General features: G+C 37.1%; 1 protein-coding gene across 1 annotated transcript in view; it reads right to left on the bottom strand.

Moving 5' to 3' along the window:
• Positions 1 to 4567: 4567 nt before the first annotated feature.
• The window catches only part of ptcd2 (pentatricopeptide repeat domain 2), a 56233-nt gene continuing 36422 nt past the window's right edge, over positions 4568 to 24378 (bottom strand). Inside the window, exons 5-10 of the mRNA XM_069936794.1 lie at positions 21129 to 21207; positions 13676 to 13767; positions 10492 to 10605; positions 7341 to 7415; positions 6957 to 7070; positions 4568 to 6182 (exon numbers count right to left, since the gene is read on the bottom strand). Of these exons, the coding sequence (XP_069792895.1) occupies positions 5958 to 6182; positions 6957 to 7070; positions 7341 to 7415; positions 10492 to 10605; positions 13676 to 13767; positions 21129 to 21207 (699 nt within the window). The 3' untranslated portion in view covers positions 4568 to 5957. The remainder of the gene's footprint in view (positions 6183 to 6956; positions 7071 to 7340; positions 7416 to 10491; positions 10606 to 13675; positions 13768 to 21128; positions 21208 to 24378) is intronic.

The following is a 24378-nucleotide window of genomic DNA, read 5'->3' as shown; positions in this document are numbered from 1 at the left end:
TGCACATGGTTGAATCTGTGCTGCAGTGGCTGGAAAGGCTGAAGTGGCGTCTTCATGTGCCTTTGTACTTTTACAGATTAGCAATTCGTGCACGTCTTTCCCCAGTGCATGACTTGCTTTTTGAGTCCATGCTATACAAACTTGTTGGCTATCAGGTGGACCGTCACTCAAATGGAAAGGTGGGACAATCTGTGAATGGCATTGAAAATGCAGTCTCCACGCAGCAGGGGTGATAAGTGGAAACGTCGTTCAGGAGAGTGGTACCTTGTGGCCCAAAGGCTACATCCTTAAGTTGTAGGCTCATGACAGCAGTTTTATAAGCCAGGAGTTCATCATCCTGGCACTGAGCTTTGGTGAGCGCTATGTAGTCTACACCTGGAGAAAGGGCACATACTGGTTGAACGGAGGAGCGGGACAGGGCATCAGCCACCACATTACTCTTACTGGAGGTATGTTTAATCCTGGTTGAAAACTCGGATACATAAGATAGGTGGCTGATCAGGGATCTGTTGCCTTCGCAAAGGCGAATGTTAGCTGTTTGTGGTCAGTAAAAGCCGTGAAACCATATTAGACAGTTCCTATGGAATTTTAAGGTACAAAGAATTGCAAAGGAAAAACTGATGTGGGACTATGGGCTGGGATGAGTTAGACTTCCAGATTTCAAAAAATATTACCTAGCTGCACAGGCTAGATTTCTCAGATTTCTTCACTGAAGACAACACCTCGTCTTGGGTTCAAATGGAAATGTACTCATTGGAGGAGGGGGAAGCAAAGGACTTTATCTATAAATGGAATATCAAATAACTAAGGAAAAAGACAGATAACCCCATTCTAATACATATGATTAGAACATGGCAAGAAATCAATGTGTATTGGAAAAAAGTAGGGATATCAATAAAAGCACTACTGTGTAAAAATGTGTTACTGCCTAGAATATTAAATTCGTGATGGGACCTTCTTCTGTTTTCTCCAGCTTAGATGGTTCTTAAGAGAAAGAAGGGGGCCAACGTGGGCCCCAGCTGAAATTAGTGAAACTGAACGAATGACTTGGATGGTGAATATACCCAAATTTATAACAAAAATGTACTATGCTCTCCAGCAGGGTGGCAGAAGTCAAGGGAAAGATAGGAGTCAGACTTGGGTGTGGTGATTTCAGAAAGAAGCTGGTCAGACTGGTGCAAGGACAGCATGACATTAATTATAAATGCAAGATATGGACTGGTTCAGTATAATTTTTTACACCAATTATATCTTGCCCCATAGAAGTTACACAGATCAAAAGTCGAAATTTCAAAGATCTATTTCAGATGTGGGACTAAGACAAGAACTTTTCTACATGCCACATGCTCCTGTGTGAAAGTGAGGCCATTATGGCAAAAAAGAATCACAGAAAGATTAACCAGGAGGGCTTTCATGGGCAACTGGAGCTACATCTATTAGGTAATTTCATGCAAATAAGCAACAAATTGACTATCAAATCTCATTTAGAAAAACAGCACTGGCGCGAGCAAAAAAATGTATTGTGATCACTTTGAAGTCAATTCCCCTCTATTTATAGCACAATGGACTGCAGAAATGAACAGCTGTATAACTATGGAAAAAAAATCACATATAACTTAAAGAATAAATATGACACTTTTGTCAATGTATGGCAGCCATAGGGGCCCAGATACAGTAATAAAAAGGAAGAAAAAAAAGGTATAAAATTAACTATTATATATACAAAAATGTAATTTCTCCAACTGTATTCTATATAATTAAAATATATGTAAGCTCTGATGGTGAAAGTACCTGCATGTATGGGAGGAGGGAGGGACTGTTTTGTTTTTATTTGTGTTTGTGAGAAACATTTTAATATATTGTATATTTATATTTTTTGAGAAAAAAAACAAAAATTACATATTCAAAAAAAAAAGAAAGTGAATTCCCTGCCTTCCAAAAAAGTGTCTGACCACTAGGTACAGCACCAGCAGTTCCCTATTGAATGTACTGTATTTCATTTCCGGAGGGCAGAGGTGCCTACTAAAAATACTAGGAGCTTCCATTGTCCATTGGTGTACTATTCCAAGATCCCGCCTACTGCCACGTCGGATGCATCTATTGTCAAGGCAGTTGGAGCATCCATTTGTGGATGAACCAGCAATGTTGCCTTCGCTAGGGCATCTTTGGTCTACTGGAATACTACTGTCGTCTCCTCTATTCACTTGAGTTCTTTGGCATCGCTGGACATGATATTGAAGAGGGATTTCATAACATCTGCTGCAGAGGGTAGAAAGCGATGAAAGAAATTGACCATCCCCACAAATTCCTGGAGTCCTTTGATGGTATCGGGCCTCACAAATTTGAAGATTGCTTCCACCTTGCTAGGCAATGGAACAACATTCCAATTACTGATCTAATATCCCAAGAACTCGATAGAGGGCTGACCGAATTTGCACTTGGCAGGGTTCACAGTTAGCCTGAACTTCTGTTGGCGGCAGCAGAGTAAACACAGATGCTGCAGGTGCTCTTTGTGGGAGTGGCTGGCAATGAGTATGTTGTCCAAGTGTACAAAAAGGAAGTCCATGCCACACCCCACTCCGTTGACCAGTTGGTGGAATGTTTGTGTAGCATTTTTGAGCCCAAAAGGCATTCTCAAAAATTCGAAGAGGCTGAATGGTGCTATGATGGCAGTCTTGGGCACATCCTCCAGGTTACAGGTATTTGGTGGTACCGTGCACCAAGTCAATTTTAGAAAATATCTTGGCATGAAGTCCTGTATATGGGGCATAAGGTAGCACTCTGCAGTGGTGGCATCGTTGAGATGACTGTAATCCCCGCAAGGTCTCCAGCCTCCTATGGCTTTGGGCACCATATGTAGCGGGGAAGCCCACAGGCTATCAGACCTGCGTATGATTTTGTGGAACTCTTGTTTTGCAAGCTTCAACTTGCCGGGCGGCAGGCTGGGGCATGCAGAGGTCCTTCGATGAGGATGTGGTGTGCCACATCATGTTTGGAGAACTGGGGAGTGACAATGTCCCTAAACTTCACAAGAAGTTTGGCTAATTTGTTGTTTGAGTACTCCATTGCGTCTAGGTGAGGGGCGGGTAATTTGGCTTTTCCAAGTCGTAAAGTCTGGAACATTGTGGTGTTTACCAATCAGTGCCCTTTTAAGTCCACCATCACTGAGTGGGCTGTGAGGATGTCAGCACCCAGCAGCGGCCAGACACAGCAGCAAGAATGAACATCCATGTGAACTTGTTGTCGCTGAATTTCAGGGGTATAGTCCGTGTGCCATACATACAAATCAAACTGTTATTCACCGCAGTGAGCGCTGGACCCGCACTTCTGCTATGGGGGTCAAAGCCCAAAGGAGGAAGGACACTACCCTCCCCCAGCATGTCGACTAGAAATTTGTGCTTTGAATTTGTCCAGACGTAGAGTACCTTGTTATGGTGGCCAGCTGCCGTAGCCATTGTTACTGAGTCATGCTTATCTGGGGAAACATGGGCTCCCATTGCTGGTACTCGTGGAGCCTGGGCTTCTGGTTGTGACACCATAGTAGTTTCTGTGGGCCTTGCGCCTTGCTGTTCTTGCATCACATAATGTCTGCACAGGCGGTCACTGTTTGAAGGTTATTAAAGTCCTCATCAGCCAACATGTGGCAGATGTGTTCAGGCATATACTCTAAAAACTGAAAAGCAAGCAAGTCCAATGGCCGTCTGCCAGTGCCAACATGTCGTTTATTAACTCTGAAGGCCGCAGTCCCCAAGCTATCGATAATGAGGCGCCATGCAGCTTGCTGGCGTTGTGAGAGACCGTAAATCCAGAGGAGGGCTTTTAGGGCTTTGTACTTGGTGAGAGCTGGTGAGTCCCGAAGGAAATCCACTACTCAACTGTTTGTGTACTGGTCAAGGGCTCTCACCACATGATAGTACTTAATTGTATCCACTTCTATCTTACGAATATGGAACTGTGCCTCAGCCTGCCTGAACCAAACTTCGGTTGACTGGTCCAAAAAAACAGGCAGTTTGAGTGAAACCGCTGCATTGTCTATATTGGTCCAAAATTTGTTTGGGTCTTTTGGGGGTCACCAATGTACCAACTGTGTCACAGTGTGAAATGAAGAACAAGAAAATGATCAGATGTATTTGAGTCGAAGTTCAGTAAAAGTCGTTTACTCAGTCACACGCAGCTTTTTAAAACCCTGCGCATTCCAAATGATATCATCGCATTTTGATGTCATGACGTCACTCGGAACCTCCTGAGCCAGATCGTTTAAGCCTCCAGTGAGCTGCTACAAGCTGCTATTTTTATCTCACCTAATCTTCAGGTGACGGAGTCCAAACTGACATTAGTATTAACTCATAATTGCCATCTGAAATAGTTTAGTAAGCCACTCCCTGCACCAAACCATTACAATTAAATAATTTAGAAACCTGTGGACCACCTAGAATTCAAGTTTGTACAGAATGAAGGCACCTTGAGCCTAGTTGACATTGCAAAGTCAACCTCAGTGCTGTTTCAGAGGGTTTTACACAAGTATTCAAGTACCAGACACAGATTTTCACACTTTCATTCAGTCACCTGGCAGCAGAACATTCAATTTATTATATCCAGTGATGATGGGCAGTGCAAAAATACAAAATAGTTGTTGGAAACATTAATCTGATGAGAGAATATTTTGAATCAAATAAACTTTAAAAAAAATCTCATGGCTGTTCTATATTGTCCAAATTCAGAACATTTTTTGTTGGACTATCAATCATACATGAATTGTATTATTTGAAAACAAGCAGGAAAATCCTCTTACCATTTGAAAATAAAGGCAAAACAGTCTTGTGCACTTAATTTCAAAATTCAGTTTCTTTTTTAAAGTCTTATTTCAGTTCACATTGTGACACAATGTAATAAAAGCAATCATAAGGACAACACACAATTCCACCTGCAAGGGATACTGCAATATCTTATTGCATATTATTTAGAAATATGACAGAAGCTGTTACAGTACAACTTGTTTAAATTAATCATATCATTTGACAAAGGACTTGTAATGAATCATACGAGTCAATAATGTTGAATCTGTCCATTTGGATAAATGATACAGCAATTGTAAACAGAGGTTTGAAAACTATCACCCATCAAATCCTCATTCAAAGGAAAGTGGGGAAAATCTCTTTTGCTTCGTTTATTTTGTTAAAACATTGGCTGAAGTAGAAGAAGCTTATTTCTGGTTTTTAACTTAATGTCAACATCTTGCTCACATTATACATAATTCAACTAAAACATATTCCTCATTCTCTTTCCACATATTACATCCAAACTCTGGAGTTTTCCCAACATTTTACTTCTATGACCAGAAACGTCATTAGTTTCTCTCAAATCAAGGAAGGGATATGAGTGTTCCAAACTTGATGAAAGCCATTTATGAAAGTTTTTTTACTCAAGTGAAGGAAGCTTAGCTTCATTCTTACTCCAGTACAACTAGGTCATTATTTTGTTTATAACTAATGTTCAAATTTTATTCAAAAATACTTGGTTGGCAACCAGCTGGAATTTTTTTGTGCTTTTGGAAGAATATGGCTTCTGGTTTGAAATGAACCAGAGGGCCTGATGAATTATCAGCCTCTCATTGATAAAATATGCTCAATTATTTGCAATGTTTTTGCGTATACAAATAGAAAGACCGTTTTAATATTGCTTTTACTGCCCCATCCTCTAACCACAATCAAGAAACGAAGGTATACAAATTAAAATATTGTTGCACAATTTTTCATTTGCAACCTTTTCAAAATGAAGTACAATATTCCCAGCTCGCATAACAACTACAATGTACAAAAAGTGACCATAAACTACATTATTTTAGTGTTGTAGTGAACCATATCTTTTATAAACTTCTTTCAGATGAGTGGATGGAAACTAATAATTTACGAACAATGTAGGGATGCAGATATCTAAGGATGCATAATCTAGTCAAATTATTCAGACAGCAAGGCTGACTGCAGAGGTCTGAAAGTTCGTCGGCTAATTTTTCTTTGATCTAACAAAGGACTGAGAGGTTTCTTTCCAACTGGTGTGTGACACAGCATGTCATCGAGACTTAGTGCTGTGATTTGTTCAGACTTTTGCAGCATTTCACAGATATCCTCACACTGCCTTTGAAGTTCCGAGTTCTTCTCCACAGTTTCTCGCACAACTGCCATCTTGATGAAAAGTGGATCAAAGTTATTAAGGGCCTGTGATATATAAGATAGCTGACCACAAATATTAACACTTCTTTTAAATAAAGGCTAGTTTTGTCAGATGCAAGGTACAAGGGTTCATGAGACAGGAAACTAACAGTAATATACAGATGGGCGTGCCAGGGAAAAGATTCCCAGGATTGTTGTGGAGTGGAGAGAAAATGTTGGTGTGTTGGGATTGTTGTGGTGGTGGAGAGGGGTCAAATGGTTCCTGATAGATGCAATCAAGTGGATGATTGAAATGTTTTCCAGTTGGATGTGGGTTGAGGGGCTGGTTGGATAGATGATTACTGGGGAAGAGTTCTGAGGATGTCTAATCAATGCCATGTAGATTAATAAAAACCTGACTCTTTCGGACTGGATTTGAGAAAAAAAATGATCCAAGGTTCTTCTAGTTATAAAATTACAGGGGAAATCCATGCAAGTTGACATCAGGTGAACTAAGAATTGGACTCATGCACTGGCCTTCCCGACAGTCCAATAAGACAACAACAGTCACCTCTTTTGTGCAAACAAGATTGACATTCTTCATGGGGAAAAAATTCTCAGGACACAAGGTTTATTGGCACATTGGGTATTTATCATCCTTCCCTTTTTTTTGCAGTGGACCACTACACTCTGTGAAACTATTCCTCAATCTTGTTAGGTAAAGTATTCTGGGATTTTGATCTGAAAGGAAAAGTATGTAAGAGTTCAATCACTTAGTATAACAGAATTGTCAATTTATGATCTTACCACTTCTTGTGAAAAGGACACCTTCTTAACAAATTTTGAGACACTGTTTCTGAATGTGGCATCCAATACAGAGATCAGGTTCTGGTGTTCTCCTGACAAAGCTAAGAGAAGGACCTGAACAAATACAGCAGTTACATTTGATATGGTGTTAAGAATAAAACATGTTCATAGTTGTTGAAATCTTCATCAGATAGAATGCAAATCAAATTTCTAAACTTAAGGAAATTAATGAATTTATATGTGCACACTGGCTAATACAATGTTCTCACAGTAAAACAGAAACTACTCTTCAGAAGTACTACATTGGATATAAACATCATGAGATGTTCAACTACTAATAGTTCTACTAAATGCATCTTTTCATTTAGAATGATATATACTTACATGCAGATTATGACAAACGTTGCTGTCAGTGTGTATAATCTGTGAATAGATTGACTGAGCATTTTCCACATCATTCTGAAATAAGAAAAATTTAGCTATTTCACAAATACTCTCATCCAAAGGCATGTCAAGTTTGCAGTGAACCATATATAGATATATATATATATTAGATTGATTCACATCTATCATTAGTGAAGAATAAAACAAATGAATAATTTTCCTCTTAAAGGATACATTGAAAAGAGCACATAATGTTAAAAATAAAGTATTATTATTCAGATTAATAGTTCAAATAATTCCCTTATAGGGCTTCGCATCAGAAATACTGAAAGATTAAAAATATGGAGAAGTAATGGAATACTGTTTATGAAACAAGATACAGAACACAGCACAGCCACAGACCTCTTGGCCACAATGCCAGTTTAAATTAATCCCATCTGCCAACGCATGTTCTATATCCCTCACATTCCTTGCCTGTTTAAGGGTCTGTCTAAACCCCTCTTAAATGTTGCAATGATACCTACTTCTGCAACTTTCTTTGGCTGCACATTCAAGGCATCTATCGCACTATGTAAAAAAAAGCATCATAAATCTACTTTAAAACATTCCCACTCTCACACAAAACTATGACCTCTTGTATGACATTTCCACCCTCGGAAAAAGACTGGATTATTTATTGTATCTATGCCTCCCATAATTTTCTCTCCTACTTCTCTCAGATAACCCCTACCCATCTTAAATTCTGACCCTCCAGGAAAAGAATCCAAATTTGTCCAACTTCTCCTTATAACTAACATTCTTTAATTAAGACAGTATCTTTGTGAACCTCTTTTGTACCCTCTTCAAGGCCTTCCTCTAATACAGTGACCAAATTCCAATACGGCCCAACGAAAGTTTATATAGCTGCCACACAACTTTCTGACTTTTATATTCAACACACTGGTCTATGTAGGCAAGCATGCCATACAATATCTTTTTTTTGATAATTTTATTTATCATTTGTATCAATGCAATAATTCAGAAATATAGCAATTATCATAAAATATGCAAAATGATACAAAACATTTAAAAAAATTTTCTCCCCAGCCACCCTCCTCTCAAAAGAAAGAAAAAGAAAAGGACACCTACTTCTACATATATAATATTAGCATATATACTATTCATTGATTATTTTTATAGCTTCTCATTGAAAGGGGTGGGTGAAGTGGATAAGGTGGATGGAATTTTCACCTCGATTTCTTAAACTATATGTAATTTTTTTTAAAGGTATACAATTTTGCATTTCAATATGCCACCTGCCTAATAATACCACGTTTTCCATGTTACTGCTATATATTTATTTGCAGTTGCTATACTTAAATTTTTTTCTTGATATTTATCCAATTTCAGTTTTATATCTTTTTCATATAATATTTCTAAGTTAAAATATTTTTAGATCTTTTTGTATCTTTATCTTCATAATTTGCCAATAATAATACACTCAAATCGTTCCAAAACCTTTCCACTTTTTCACAGGACCATGCCGAATGTAAAAAAAGTCCCTATTTTCTTGGTCCATCGAAAACACATCAAAATAATTAGAGTTAAGTCCATCTATGTGGAGTGTAATATAATTGATGAAGAAAATTAGATTGAACCATTTGATATCTAGCATTAATTGTATTCAAAGCACAATTTTGACCATATTTCCTCTTGAATTTGTATATTTAAATCTTTCTCCCATCGTAATTTTGATTTATATAAATCTTTTTTCCTTGTAGTTTCTTGTAATTTTATATGCATATTAGTTAAAATTTCTTAACCATAAGTGTATCTGTTATTATACTTTTAAATTGACTGTTCTGGGAGTCTCAAATTTGCTCCTAATTTCTTTTTTAGATATGATGCCATACACTTTCTTCATCACCTTATCTAGCTGTGTTGCCACTGTCAGGAAGCTGTGGACTTGCACCCCAAGATCCATTTGTACATCTTTTTGCAAAGGGTCCTGTACTGCATACTTTATTCTTACACTTGACCATCCGAAGTGTAACATCTCACATTTATCTGGATTTAACTACATTTGCCATTTTTATGTCCAATTTTTCAACGGGTCTATATCTAGCTGTATTCCTTTACATCCTTCTTCACAACTCCCAATTAAAAAAAATATAATCTTGGAACCTATGGCAGTAGCCTGCACACACTTGGAAGACTAAATTTTGTACCATTGAAAACTCATTTGCATTTTCTAACCCCCAACTGGCAGCATTTGATAGGTTGCATTCATAAAATCTTTCATCCCAGCCTCCTTTCCTCATTCTGTCAGCCATTCAGTCCTAGTTGAGTATTTTGTCTGCTCTTTCGTTGATAGGGTCAAGGCCCTAGAAAATGATACCCGATAGAGTTTCACATGAATTTCAGTCACCCACAGCTGTATCTTCAAAAGCAACCAGAAGGGGCCAAAATGCTGGCATGCAAGAAACCCAATTATATTTATCTTTCAGGACACCAGAGTTGCTTGCAATAGCCAGCATTTTGACAATTACATATTTCTCCAAGGAAAGTCAGTCTTGCCTGCACATCAGCAGCAAGTGTCAGCAGGTTACATATTCAATAATTAAAATAGTTCACTGACAGTAATACCATTTCTTGTTCATCTTTGTTTCTTGGGAAAATGGAGTCACTTCTTATTCATTGCCATCCTTATGGCAGTAAAACCCTCACAGTGTTTCTGGGAAGAGTTTTCAAAAGTTTTGAGACTCAAAAGATAGATCCTGATGGCAATTGAGAAAAAACTGTTCTTGAAATAGAGGTTCTAACCCGATTTTGTAGTCATGGCATCGATATGACTGGTCCATGACCACACCAAAAATGTCAATTCGACATTAGGTGACACCAAAAGTACAGAACATCAACTTTCGCTCTTATTGGATATGACTGAACTGGATTAGAAAGCAGTCTGATTCAAAAAAACAGCCAACATTTTAATTTGCAAAATAAATAAATGAATTGTATATTATGCATTTCAAGTGTTCCTCTATCAGAAAAGACAGTAAAAACTGAAGTGCTCACAAAGGAAAATTTCCTGTGTGCTTAACTTTTAGGCCATGTGGACCAGAAGCAACTTTCTTCTTTAATGATGCTAAAATGGATTTAAAAAAAACTGTACCTGTCTGATTGCAAGTGCTACTGCAAAACAGTATGCACGACGAGGGATGAAACCACCTCTGATCAATGATTCTTCCATCAGCACACTGCAGATTCTATACGACTCAGTGGTATTCTGTGTGAGCAACATTCAGACATTTTAATCAGGAAACATATCACCAGCTGCCCACTTTCCCCCAACCCATGAACAAAGTCATATGCATTCTAAAATGAACGAGTTCTGTGACCAAGCATACATAAGGTAATGCTTAGTCATTCATACCCATGTTCATAGGGACACAGCATGGATGCAGGCCCTTCAGTCCAAGTCATCCACGTCAACCAAGATGTCCTTTGATCTAGTCAAATGCCTGCAATTGGTTCATATACCCTTAACCTGTCATATCCATGTACCTGTCAAAATCTCCTTTAAAAATTGTAATTCTGGCAGCTCATTTCACATATCTATTACCCTTTGTCTGAAAAAACCTGTTCCTCAGTTCTCTTTTAAGTCTTTCCCTTCTTACTTTCAACCTTTACTCTCTAGTTTTAAATGAATGTACACTGGAGAAAATATGTGAAAATCCACCTTATCTACAACCCTCATGATTTTATTAATCTCTGTAAATTCACCCCTCAGTCTTCTTTGCTCCAGGGAGAACAGTCCCAGCCTATCCAGTATCCTTTTATAACACAAGCCACTGGAGCCTCTCCCAATTAATCATTGCAAGTTCCTAATGCCATTAGAATTAGATTTTTCCTAATTTAAGATTAACCTCATTCCCAAAATGCTCCTCATCAATACCTCAGGCCCAGCCTCACTTCCCAAAGGAGGTCAAACCTTATCCCTCTTGAGGACATCTACATTTTGCTTGAGAAAACATTCCTGGATGCACTTAACGAATTCTGTCCAACCAAACTCTACATCAGTCTCAGTCAATACTGAGGAAGCTGAACTTGTCTGCTGGAACTACTCTAGTATTCTGATAGTTATCTGCAATCTCTCTACATATTTGTTTCTCTAATTCCTGCTGATAATTGTGGCCAGGGATAATTATACAACTCCAAAATGATCTTTTTTTTAAAGTTCACCCATACAGCTTCACTGGAGAAATATCTTAATTACTATTATGATGCTCTCCCTGGTCAAAAACACAGCTACTTCTCCTTTCTTATCTCTACTCACCCGTAGAATCTGTACTCCAAAACATTGAGCTGCCAGTCTTCATCAACCCTTAACTATATATCTGTAATAGCTATAAAATCTTGCTCCAAAGTCCTGAATTCGCCTTATCTACCAGATTTCTTGCTTTGAAATATATGAAGTTTAGTCAATCAGACTTCACTCCTTGCTTTGCCACACAACTGGCATACTAATACTTTGTGCCCCACCCTGATGACAACAAGTTTAAATCCTGTTACGAGACCAGAGGACCCCGAAATCCAACAGCAATAGATATGCACCACAACAAAGGGTTACTTAAACAAAAGTTGCTTTTAATTATCTTTGAACATGAAAACAGAATTAAACTTTAACTTACCTCTATTGATTTACTTAACCCCCCCCCCTCTAATTCTAAGTGCACGTGTGTATAATGTATGTGTAAGTTTAGAAAAGCACTTTGGTTCACAGTCCAATCTCACTGGTTGCAGGCAATTCTTGTACTCTGCACAGAAGTTAGCATTAATAAAGTTCACCAGGCTTTGGTGCTTAATAGGTAAATGGTTACCACTCAGGAAGATTCTTGTTGGTTTTCAGAGAGTTTTCTTGTTCCAGGACAGCCACTCCAGTGTCTTGCTGATGAAACTTGCCCCCTTCAGGGTTCTCCAGATGATAACCTCTTTCTTTCAGGTCACCACAGAGTTCCTTTCTGTTTCTCCTATTCCAAGGGAAACACCAGACAGCCAGTCCTCTCCTTTGACCAGGCAGTCTTCCAAAGCTTGCCAGCTTGTCCCTCTGGAACCGAAGTCTCTGTCTCTCCACTCTCTCGCACACTGAGAGCAAAGCTGTTCTGCCCCTGCTAGCAATGATCACATGCTCTTCTGGACAGCAAACTGTATGCTGCTACATTGTTACCTTTACAAACAGTCCATCATGAGTCTGAGTACTCTGCAAAACCTCTGTTTTAAAGTGTCTGTGTGTGACCTGCTCTAACAAACCTCCCAATTTATCCCCAAACACCTCTATATACTCTGTCACAATCCTCCCAAGTAGCTCCAGCAAATCTCCCCTCCAGGATATTGGTTCCCCTTTGTTTAGGTACAATCCATTCCTCCTGCACCAGGTGCCAAGGTGCTATCATCACTTTAATGTGACCATACGACATAAAGAAGCAAAATGATAATATTTTCTATGACTAAAAACAAAAAAAAATGATCCAGATATAAATACCAATAATTCAAGGGATGCAAGCATCTTAGTACCTCAACTTCTAAGAAATTCAGAAGAGCCCAAAGTGAGGGTATAATTCTACATTTGTTGTGAGGAGTTTGGAAAATTATAAAAAAGCTCGAAAGAAGACAAATAGACTTTGTTTAATGGTAATTATCCCATGAAGTAAGTTAACCTTACAAAATTCCATTGTTTCCTATGTTTCCACTTCTTTTTCAATCTTTTTATTGGTTTTTAAGAAAAAAATATATCAGATACATATATGAAGTTCAAATTGAAATAAATTAAAATTATAGATATTAAACAAAATATGCAAGATCCAAGTTATTGATTAAAAAAAATAAAAAAAGTACAATTAATCTAATTTCTAAACCCAACCTAATAAATATAAGCGATTACTATCAAAGCCAGGCGTGAACTAGTAATTTCAATACTAATTGTTCAAGAAAGAGAAAAAAAAGGAGATTTTTTTTAAATAAAGAGCAAATTGAGCACCTAATTTTCTCTAGAGAGAGGGATGCCATCAAATCCATTAACTATTGCATATGCGTGGGAGGAACAACATCTTTCCACTGCAGCAAGATGAGCCTTCCAGCAATCAGGAAAGCAAAAGCAACTAGCAAAAGCAAAAGTGCAATGCTTGCACTTCTTAATCAATCTTTTTGTCTTTAAATTCTTTAGGAGAATGCAAGTCCTTGCAGCCCCTTATCTCATCCCCCATTTGGCAACAACCTTGGCACAAATTGGAATGAAAGTTCTTGTATAGCCACAGACTGAATGTGGGAAGTGTTTGATCAATTTACAAATTACTTACCAGCTTGTAACAGACAGCAAATGCCATTATGTAAGTGTCTTTACTAAATTTTATTCCCTGATTTTTCATTTCCAATAGGACTCCCAGAGCACCTATTCAAACATAGGAATGCAATGACAGAAATTATGAATTAACACTGACAAAACAAATAACTCTATTGTTTTAGTCTTAACACATCAGACTGTCAGATGGGACTATACCAATAATAGCTACCTTACTGTCATCAGCTTACCCAAATGCTCAGTAAATATCTATAAGATGCTTGCAACTCTTTATATCCAGCAGATGGGATGTAATTTAAATCAGCACTTTCTAATGATGATGAGTGATGCAGTGTTTATGTGCCACATTAAAGTAATGGTCAGTTCTTGTGTTCTAGTGTTAAATTTGGCGAATATGGTCTTCCAGTTATAATTAATTCTTTCTTTCTTTTTCATTTTTTAAATTGTTTTTGTTTATAATAAATACAGTACAACAAAGAAAAGGGAATGAAACTGAAAATACACAGGTAGTCCTCAATTTATGACTGTAATTGGGATTGAAGGATTGGTTGTAACCTGGATTGGTCGTAAATTGGATTCGCATGTCTTAATGATGTATTAAAGCAATTTAAAAAAAAAATTCAAAAATGAACCTTTAATGAAGAATCTCAGAACATGTACATTTTTAAAAAAATCGGTTGTGTGTGCGGGTAGACGTAACTCATGTAGGTCTTAGGTTGAGGACTACCTGTATCACACACATATATATATATATATATATATATATATCTATCAAGAATAAATTTCAAACAGTATAAACTCAGTTCACCCTCCACTGCACTGGATGACAACAGAAAAGACATCAAAAATGTTTTATATATATATATATATATATATATAAACCCACACCTAACCTACTCTTTAAAAAAGAACTAACCAAAAAAAATCTGAACAGCTTATCCTGAGGGTTACTTATATTTTGTAGCTTTTGATTCATACCGTGATTCAAAAAACAAAGGTAACATTATATCTCATCTGGAAGTGTGAGTACATCTAATCACATTAGAAACATTTAATTTACATCAATTGAAAATAAAACATAAAAGGTTGCCATGTATCTTCAAATTTCACCGATGAATCAAATACACAATATATAATTTTTTTAAACAGGACATAATATGAGAGAACCATTGAAACATTATTGGAGGTCTAGAATCTTTCCATTTGAATAAGATGACTCTTCTAGCCAACAATGTAGAGAAGGCCACAACCCATTGCGCAGGTACAGAAAAACTCCTCATGTCTGGTTCAATAACCCCAAAAAGAGCAGCTATTGAATTGGGTCATAGCTCCATTTGAAATACAGTTGAAAAGATATAAAAATTTATTCCAATAGATTTCCAAAGATGGTCAAGACCAAAACATATGTGTTGATGTAGCAATATCTGATTTGCATCTGTCACAAGTGGAGTTAATATTTGAAAATACAAGCCAGCTTATCTTTAGACATGTGAACACGATGTGCCACTTTGAATTGAATTAATAAATGTCGGGGACATATTGAAGATGTATTCACCAATTTAAGAATCTTATAATTAGTCCTGTATACTGAATTCATTTAAACCAATGGACGGAGCACGAGGAGGTGGATTTCAATTGTTATAATAATCCACCATTGGCAGTAAAAACACAGGCAAACTTCTAGTACAAGTAATTGAGATCAAGTACTTCAAATAAAGTTTTAAGCAAAGGTCCGTTCTGTCGGTTTAACATCTCTGTGAACCAATGGAGGCTCTTCTCAATGAACTTCACAATGTAAGTTGTTCCAATGTTGTGGTAAACATTTTTCTTCCAACCAATATCCACATTTAGTTTTAAAAAAACAAATGTTGGAAGAACTTAGCAGGCAAAAGGTGTAAGTTGATGTTTTTCATTGAGAGTAAACAGGAAACATTGAGAGTATATAGCAGTACAAAGAGGAGGTGGGGAGAAGTTTTTAGGTACTGTAATCAAAAAAAGATGGGATGATGGGCAGATGGAACAAGGTGGAGGGTGGGGATTGGATAGATGAACAAAGGGAGAAGAAAACTAGGTGGACTGGTGGGTACATGGGAGAAGACCATGGGGCTGTAGACAACCTACATTGGAAAATTCAATATTAAAATAGAAATTATTTTTTAATCTTAATAAAGAGTCTTGACCTGAAAAGTAGATGGCCATTTCTACCCATGGATGCTGTCTGACCTGCTGAATTCTTCAAGCAGTTCATTGTTTGAACTGGAAAATTCAATAATCATACACTAGTTTGTACAATACCCCACAGGAAAACAAGAAGTTGTTCTTCCAATTTGGGTTTGGCCACTGCATAACAATGGAGAAGGCAGAGACAGACAGGACAGTGAGGGAGTGGCCACTCCTGACAGAGCACAGATGTTCCACAAATCATTGTTCTTGTGTACACCAATGTACAGGCCATATCATGACCACTGAATACAGTAGACCAGGTTTTATGAGATGGAGGTGAATCACCCCACATCCCATCAAACTTGTCTGTCTTCAGCTTCTACATTTCTACAGAGGCCAAACACAAAATTCTGAATCACAAAGATAGGAAAGTAAAATGGGAAGAGGAGGCCATGAAGTTAGCAAAAATAAATGGCCATTGATTTGGCCAATGGAATATCATGTAGTATAAAATGAAATGGCCCATTTTGACAGGAAAAATAAAACTGAAACTTATCCAATTGATGAGAGAGTACAGAGTTTAGAAATACATCTGGGTGCAGATTCCCTAAGGAGTAGAATCCAGAGATCTTTCTCCTAAGTAACATAACAAACAAAGAATTTGGAATTGAATGCACAAAAAAGATTTGTTAAGATAGCCCTAGCCGTAGCAAAAAAATGTATTATGTCAACCTGGAAATTGGAAGATAATTTGAAAATACAACTATGGTATATAGAAATGAATAAATGTATTCCATTAGAAAAAATAACATATAGTTTAAGAAATAATATTGAAATATTCGAACAAGTATGGGAGCCTTACATTAAATACAATAGCGAAAACCTACCGGGGACAAACATTACCTAAGTTGATGGAAGGAGAAGGAAAGAAAAGAATGGACTCAGTAGAATTTCTGGTGTATTTTTGTTGAATGACAACATTGTCTGACTGGCTTAATGCAACCTAGATTGTATACCTAAAATGGATGAGGGTGGGGGTGGGGGGTGGCTTGGGAGGAGGGGGGGGGGGGAGAAAAAGTCACTGTATATGTGTGAAAAAGAATAAGTGTATATCATGGCTAATGTGATTTATGGTGTGAAAAATAAAAAATTAAAAAAAAAGGAGTAACATGAAGGTACAGCAAGCATAGAAAAATCCCCATTATCTGGTACTCAATAACAATAAATTCAAACAACTGAAAATAAAAGCGCGAGGAAATAAATAAATATAAAAGTAAATTAAAATAAATAAAGTTTTGAATAAAAGTTTAAAATTGTAATAGTAAATGTTCCCAGAAGCAACACACAACCACTTTAAAAAAATTTTTAACTGAGTCTGAACCGCCCAATTTACACCCCATTAACCTACACCCCCGGTATGTTTTGAAGGATGGGAGGAAACCAGAGCTCCTGGAGAAAACCCACGCAGACACGGGGAGAACATACAAACTCCTTACAGGCAGTGCGGGATTTGAACCCAATCTGGTCATGATCGCTGGCGCTGTAAGGACATTGCACTAACTGCCATGCCAATCGTGCTGCCCTTGAGAGCTCACATCCAGCCAGTGGAGTGCGCTGATTGTGCCCCACCCACAGCAGCTGTTTGAATAAAGTTTCAATAAAGTTGTGTTTGAATAAAATGGCAGCACCCAGGATGAAGAGCCGGCCTCCCAAAGCATTTCCCTATCCTTGCCTGATGATAATATACTAATAATGATAAAGACTCTTAAGTATATTAGTGAGGTTTTATCTGTAAACTTGGAGGAAGGAGGGTTATTTATGATGGTGTTGTTGCAGCGCTCGTGAATGGGGTTTGAATTTAAAGGAAGGTGCACTGGGGGTCTGACTGGGACACTGGCATAGAAGTGTTGGGTTGTTAGTGGAGGGGGTTAGTTAAGACGGCAGCATAGTTAGCGGAGCAACTAGCTCAATATTGTTACAGTGCCAGCGAATGCAGTTCGAATTTAACTTTTGTAAGTTACGGGAATTACCTGATTAAAGTGAACTTTTTATAATTAAAGACTACAATACTGATTAAAAAAAAATTGCTTTACATTTTGCACTGTCTTTTGCCTTTTAAATGGTGCATTCTTAATGCAGGTGTATTAGTTAGACATTGGAAGTGTTACGAACTAACAACTCTTTTAATTATTTTTGGGACTAAAGGGACTTTGTTAGCACTAACACAGGAACAACAATGGAAAATTCACCAGGCAATGATAAAATTCAAATTAATAGTTTTTATTATACTATAAACAACATAACCCCACTGTCCGCAAATGCAAATATACGTGTGAGTGTGTGTGTATAATTAAGGTCCCACTCTGAAAAGTCAATCTTTAAATGCTCAGCATCATTTTAGTCTTGCTTGAAGGTCTTAAATTTTCAGTTCAGAAATAATTATAAAGAGCTTTTAAACATCATATTTTCAGGTCTCTTTACTCACAATGTGGCTATTTTCTTCCATGATGAATTCACAAACCCAGACAAGGGTTAAACAAATGTGGTTGTCTACTTCCACGATGAAGTCACAATCAGACAAGGGTTAAACGAAGTGGCTATACACAAAAATAGACCAGTGGAAATCTGTCCTTTTCCAGAGACAGTGAAATGATCTTCTTTATTTCAAATGTCACTGATTCTGTGTTCCCCTTTCCCCAGGAGTAACAAACACAACAGCACCAATTTTGGTTACAGTAACTCAACCCTGTCTTTCACAAGGTTTCAACCCCTGTGTCACAGGGTTTTGACTTCTGTACTCTCCAAACTACTCTTCGAAAACTGAACTCAAGATGTCTGAATTCGGTAATCCATTACATCATCACTGAGTTGAGTCCCAATTCTTGGAAACCACATGACCATCAGTTTTATTTCTACCAAAATTCTATTCCTTTTTCAAAACCATTCCATATCCATAACAACCACTGACTTCATCTCTGTTCAAAAGGATGAAGTGGCTTTGATTAAAAACAGGTGGCTTCCTTCAGCAGTTCTTGAATAATTAAGACCCACTTGAAATCCATTAGCTGTCTGTCCAAGATGCTGCGACTCCAAAAATGAACACTCTTCTCTGTGTACAATGGTGTATCTGTAAATGTGCTGTGACCTGTGTTTAAAACGCTTATGTGCTGCCTTTGTGACTCCGTAACCACCCAAAATAACTTACTAATACATCTACAATACTTTAACTCTACAATTTACTAAAACATTTTTATATATGAGAAACATAGTTTAACATTAAATTAAAGATTAACATAAACTGTTACAGAAGAACGAGTCTTAGTCAACCAAAAAATTCACATATTCAACATTCACGATCCCTGTAGGAGCCGACTATTGAGGATTTTACTCTATTTAGAGAAGTTAACAAAATGCTCTTGTTTCTTATTAGGGCAATTGAAACAAAAATAGGGAGATTATATTTCAACTATATAGATCACATTTGCTGTACTACATCTATTATTGGTGTCTTTTTTTATTTACAAGAAGCAGTGCAGAGGAGGATTACTAAACTAATACAGAGAATGGATAAGCAGGAAAGGTTGGACAGTCTAAGCTCATACCTGCTGGATTTTACAAGAGTGAAAGGGGACAATTAAGAATATGCAAGATCCTGATAGATCTTGACAGGATGGACAAAGATATTCACTCCTGAAATACCTCACACGAGTAAAATAATGTTACCTTTGCTCGTTTTAACTGGCCTGTCCATAACGCCACTCTGTACTTTGTTTTTGATGTTATACTATTTATGTATCAACTAGCTGGACTACTGGCAAAATAAACTTTCAGACTGTAGTACGGCAGCTGAACTTGAGAGGTTTCCTCATGAGTGAATCTGCAAATGTTGAAAATTAAATGGCCAATCAAATGACAAAAAGGTACTTTTCTCTTACTGGGTCTCAAATCTTTGGAACTCTCACAATTGAAGTGTATGGGAACAGAGTCTGAATATTTTAAGGGAGATGAACAGTTACTGCAAGTGGATTGGAACGTGGAGTTGAAGATGCAATCATATGAACCACAATCTTTGAGGAATCAGGTAACCAATTCCTGCTCCTAATTTGTATGCTTTAGAAGATATGCATAAACGAAAAAAAAATACCACTGTATACTTAATTAAATTTAAAATGACAATACAAAAAATAGATAATAAAGATTTGCAGTTATCTGAGCACAAAAATCTATTAGTGCACTGAGTTGATGTGTACCACAGCTAATATTACACCCATCCAAATACAGTCAAAAAACCTGAGTGTAAAGGTGGAGATTCTCCGCCCTCACGTTGGGAGACTTACCTCCATGGCAAGCTACAGTGCCGACTGCAATCACTCTCGGGGGAAGGGTCAGCAATGGAGCGCTGAGATCCGCCATCCTGCATGAATGTATGGCAACAGCAAGCAGCTGGCTAGGGGCGGGCTGATGATGTCGTGGTGACATCGTCAGCCTGTGACCCATCTCACGCCCCTCTCCCTCCATGACCCCCTCAGGATGGGGCTGTCAGGGAAGGGGTGGCCGGTGGGGGCTGTCAAGGTGGGAGCTGTCAGGGCAGGGACGGCCACTGGGGGTTATCATGGCAGGGGCAGTCAGCAGGAACTGTCAGGGCAGGGGTGGGGGGGAGAGGGCTGGAGAGAGCTATCAGGCCAGGGAGGGGGCTGGCAGGGGCCGTCAGGGCAGGGGCGGCCATCGGGGGTAGTGACAGCCCCACCGGCTGCTCCAGCACCTCACTGGGCTGTTTCGGGCTTTGGGGCTGCTCAGCAGTGCCAAAGGCTTAATGCGCAGCAGAGCAATGGCCGTCTTCCCTATCCATAATCCCCCATGCAGCTGGAATCGTTCTGGGAAATGCAGAGCGGTTCCAGCTGCATGGGGGATTATGGGTAGGGAAGACAGCCATTGCTCTACTGCGCATTTATGACAGGTGGAACCATGGGAACAGTGCAGGACTGGAGCAGCCTTTTAGGGCTGCTCTGTGAACAGGTAAGTTTAACATTTTTATCCGCCTCTGGAGCCAGCCTCGAAGTGGAAGCCCAGCAAGAAAACACCTAATGACTGCAGGATCCAGCAATAGTTAGAAGATTGTAAGACCAATATTCAATTTCCTAACCGCCAATTAGTTTCACTGTTGACATTAGAATGACATAAAGATGAAATGAGCCCACTGAAGAAATAATGATCCGTGGTCACCTACAAAATACTTTGAGCAGAATACATCATAATGCAATCTATAATTTTTTTCAATGTTCACTTACGCTCATAACTTTCTTTGATGAACAGCATATCCATCAATAAACTGAATGAAGTTGCATCATTGAAGAAACCCATCAGATTCTGAAAACAGAAAGGCTTGGTTATATCTTCTATAGTAATTATATCAATTCTTCAAATATTCTGGACCAGAGATTACAAAAGGAACATTCCAAAAACTGGATGATGAACAAATTCCAACTGTGAAAAGCTAAACAAGACTATCTAGTTTATAGTTTAACCACAGTATACATGATATAATTGTCCAGCATCGATAAGACATTCTGGCAGATATAAATGTTTATTTATTTTCCTTGGCAGAGCTGATAGAAAAAAACAATTTCAGACGACAACTGATCAATCATTAAATTAGAGTGGTGTTTTAATATTTTTTTTTCCAGGTGATTATTCATCTTCCAGCGCAAGACGCATTATAAAGTAGTGGCAATGTATAGTGCTCCACTTCTATTTGCACTTAAGTATAGCAGGCAGAGAATTACAAATGTCTGGAATTCTCCACCCCTGAGAATTATGGAAGCTAGATTGTTACAAATATTTAAATTGGAAGAGCATTTTTTTTTTTTTTTTGCCAAATCAAGGAATTGACTCAAGAAGGAGTCAAATTCTGGGGTAGATCAGCCATGATCATATTGAATGGTGGGAAGCCTCAAAGGGCCAAGTGGCCTACTCTTACTTTAGTCTTCTTGTGTTCTTTGAAATAAATTTAAGGAGTGGAGTACCAACTGTTGCCATCTACTATACAGAAAATTTATGATCCAGTGCTGCCAATTCTATGCAGCTCCTATTGGTTGGGCTTCACTTGATTTTGAGATACTATTTGAGAAGAGCTTTCTTTCTGGTGTCCTCGGGATTTTCTTGCAACGATGCTTTCATTGCCATTATGGTTTTGGGGCTGAGCTGATGACAATAACATCATGGAGAGTGGTTATGTGGATATCCTGTCCTCCCTCACTTGGATGTTGGCATAATTTAACAGGAGCCATTTCCATTCAATGATCTGCATGTATTAGTTTTTATTTTTCTTATGGCTAGGACGGCAGTGTTGCTCAGAGGGAAGGACATTGCTTCACCTGCTCATGCTCAATGGCTATATTTTTTTTTAAAACTTTATTTATTCGTTCAAAAAAGAAAAAAGATATGACATATACAGCAATTAAACATGAACTTTTTTATATATATAGAAAACAAAGAAAAAAAAGAAAAGAACCCCCCCCTTCAGCCAACTCTCCTAAGGAGAGCCATAAAAAAAGAAAAAAGAATATTAAAAAAGTTAAATGTACATATTAAAATCTAATCAATATAAATTGAAATGTAAATATTCTGAGTATAACAGCCACTTATTAATAAAAAATTATAATTATCATGCGAAACATACATAATTTTTTCCATTATTAAACAATATTTCATCTCATTATGCCATCTATTAATATCAATCATATTTGTATCTTTCCATGTACTAGCAATACATTTTTTCGCTACGGATAAAGCTAAATATACAAAAGCAAGCTGAAACTTATCTAATCCCAAGCCTTTCAGAGGTTGCAAACTACCCAATAAAAATACTGTTGGATCTAAAACTATTTTAATCTTATACAGATATTCTAAAAACGATTTAATTTTCTTCAAAAAAGATTGTGTATGTATACATGACCAAACAGCATGAAAAAATGTTCCAACCGTATCACCACATCTAAAACACAAATCTGATTCATTAAAACCATATTTTTAAAAATTTTTCAGGTGTCAAATATAATTGATGTAAAAAATTGTAATTAATCATTGCATAACGTGCATTTATCAATCTAGTTACACTATCATAACAGATATCTAACCAATCCTCTTCAGAAAACGTAAAACCAATATTCGCTTCCCATTTAATTTTAGATCTATCCCAACCCTTTTTATCAATACCATCCTGTAATATTTGATACATAAATGAAATATAACCCTTCTCTGGTACCTTCAAAAGAGAAGTTTCAAATTTAGTCATTTTAGGTAAAATCATATCTCTACCAAACATACATTTTACCAAAGATCGAATTTGATAATAAAGAAATAAAGAATTCTTATCAATATCAAAATCTTCCCTCATCTGATTAAAAGATAAAAACTTACCTTCTTTAAAACAATCTCCCAAATTTTTCACACCTTTAAATCTCCAATGCAATAAACTTTGATTATGCATTGAAAAAGAAATAAGTTGATTATTATACAACGGAGTCAAAGCCAATAATTTACCCGTAGAACCTATCATTTTATTTTTCTTTATCCATAACTTCATTATATTATTGTAACAAATTTATATTCCACCTAAACAAAAATTGATGTATTTCAAATTCAGAAATACTTGCTATCTCAATTTTAGCCCAACTAGGAGGCCATACCAAATCCATCAATGAACTAATAAATTTAAGTTGGGCTGCTTCATAATAATTTTGAAAGTGTGGTAAATGTAATCCCCCTAACTCATATTTCCAAGTTAATTTATTCAAAGCTACTCTCGAAAATTTACCACTCCATAAAAACTCCCTAACCATTTTATTTAAATGTCAAAAAAATACAATAGATTGAAACAAATATTGTGTACACAGAAAGATATTCATCTTAATTGTATTTATCCTTCCCATTAAATTAATAGGTAAATCTTTCCATTTAATCAAATCAGTTTTAATTTTTTCATTAACGGAGCATAATTTAATTTATATAAAGATTGATAATTAACATTCAAAGTTATACCTAGATATTTAATTCGATCAGTCCACTTCAAATTAATAATATTCATATAAACTGAATAATCTCCTTCACTTACCGGTAATATTTCACTTTTTTCCCAATTAACTTTATATCCAGAAAGACATTCCTTCAAGTGCAAAAGTGACTGAGCTGGGTTTATTAAATACACCAATACATTATCAGCAAATAAATTAATTTTATACTCCTCATCTACAACTTTCATACCTTGTATCTGTGTATTTTGTCTTATCAACTGTGCTAAAGGTTCAATCACTATCGCAAATAAAGCTGGTGATAAAGGACAACCTTGATGAGTTGATCGAGTTAACTTAAAAGATTCCGAAATCAAACCATTCGTCAAAAGTCTAGCTACCGGTTTACTATATAGATCCCTAATCCAACCATTAAAAGAAGGACCAAACTTAAATTTCTCCAAAACTTTAAACAAAAAATTCAATTCAACTCTATCAGATGCTTTTTCTGTATCCAAGGATATCACCA

The sequence above is a fragment of the Narcine bancroftii genome, chromosome 1 (genome assembly GCF_036971445.1).
Source record: "Narcine bancroftii isolate sNarBan1 chromosome 1, sNarBan1.hap1, whole genome shotgun sequence".
Lineage (NCBI taxonomy): Eukaryota > Metazoa > Chordata > Chondrichthyes > Torpediniformes > Narcinidae > Narcine > Narcine bancroftii.
This window is presented reverse-complemented; position numbering and strand designations above follow the sequence as displayed.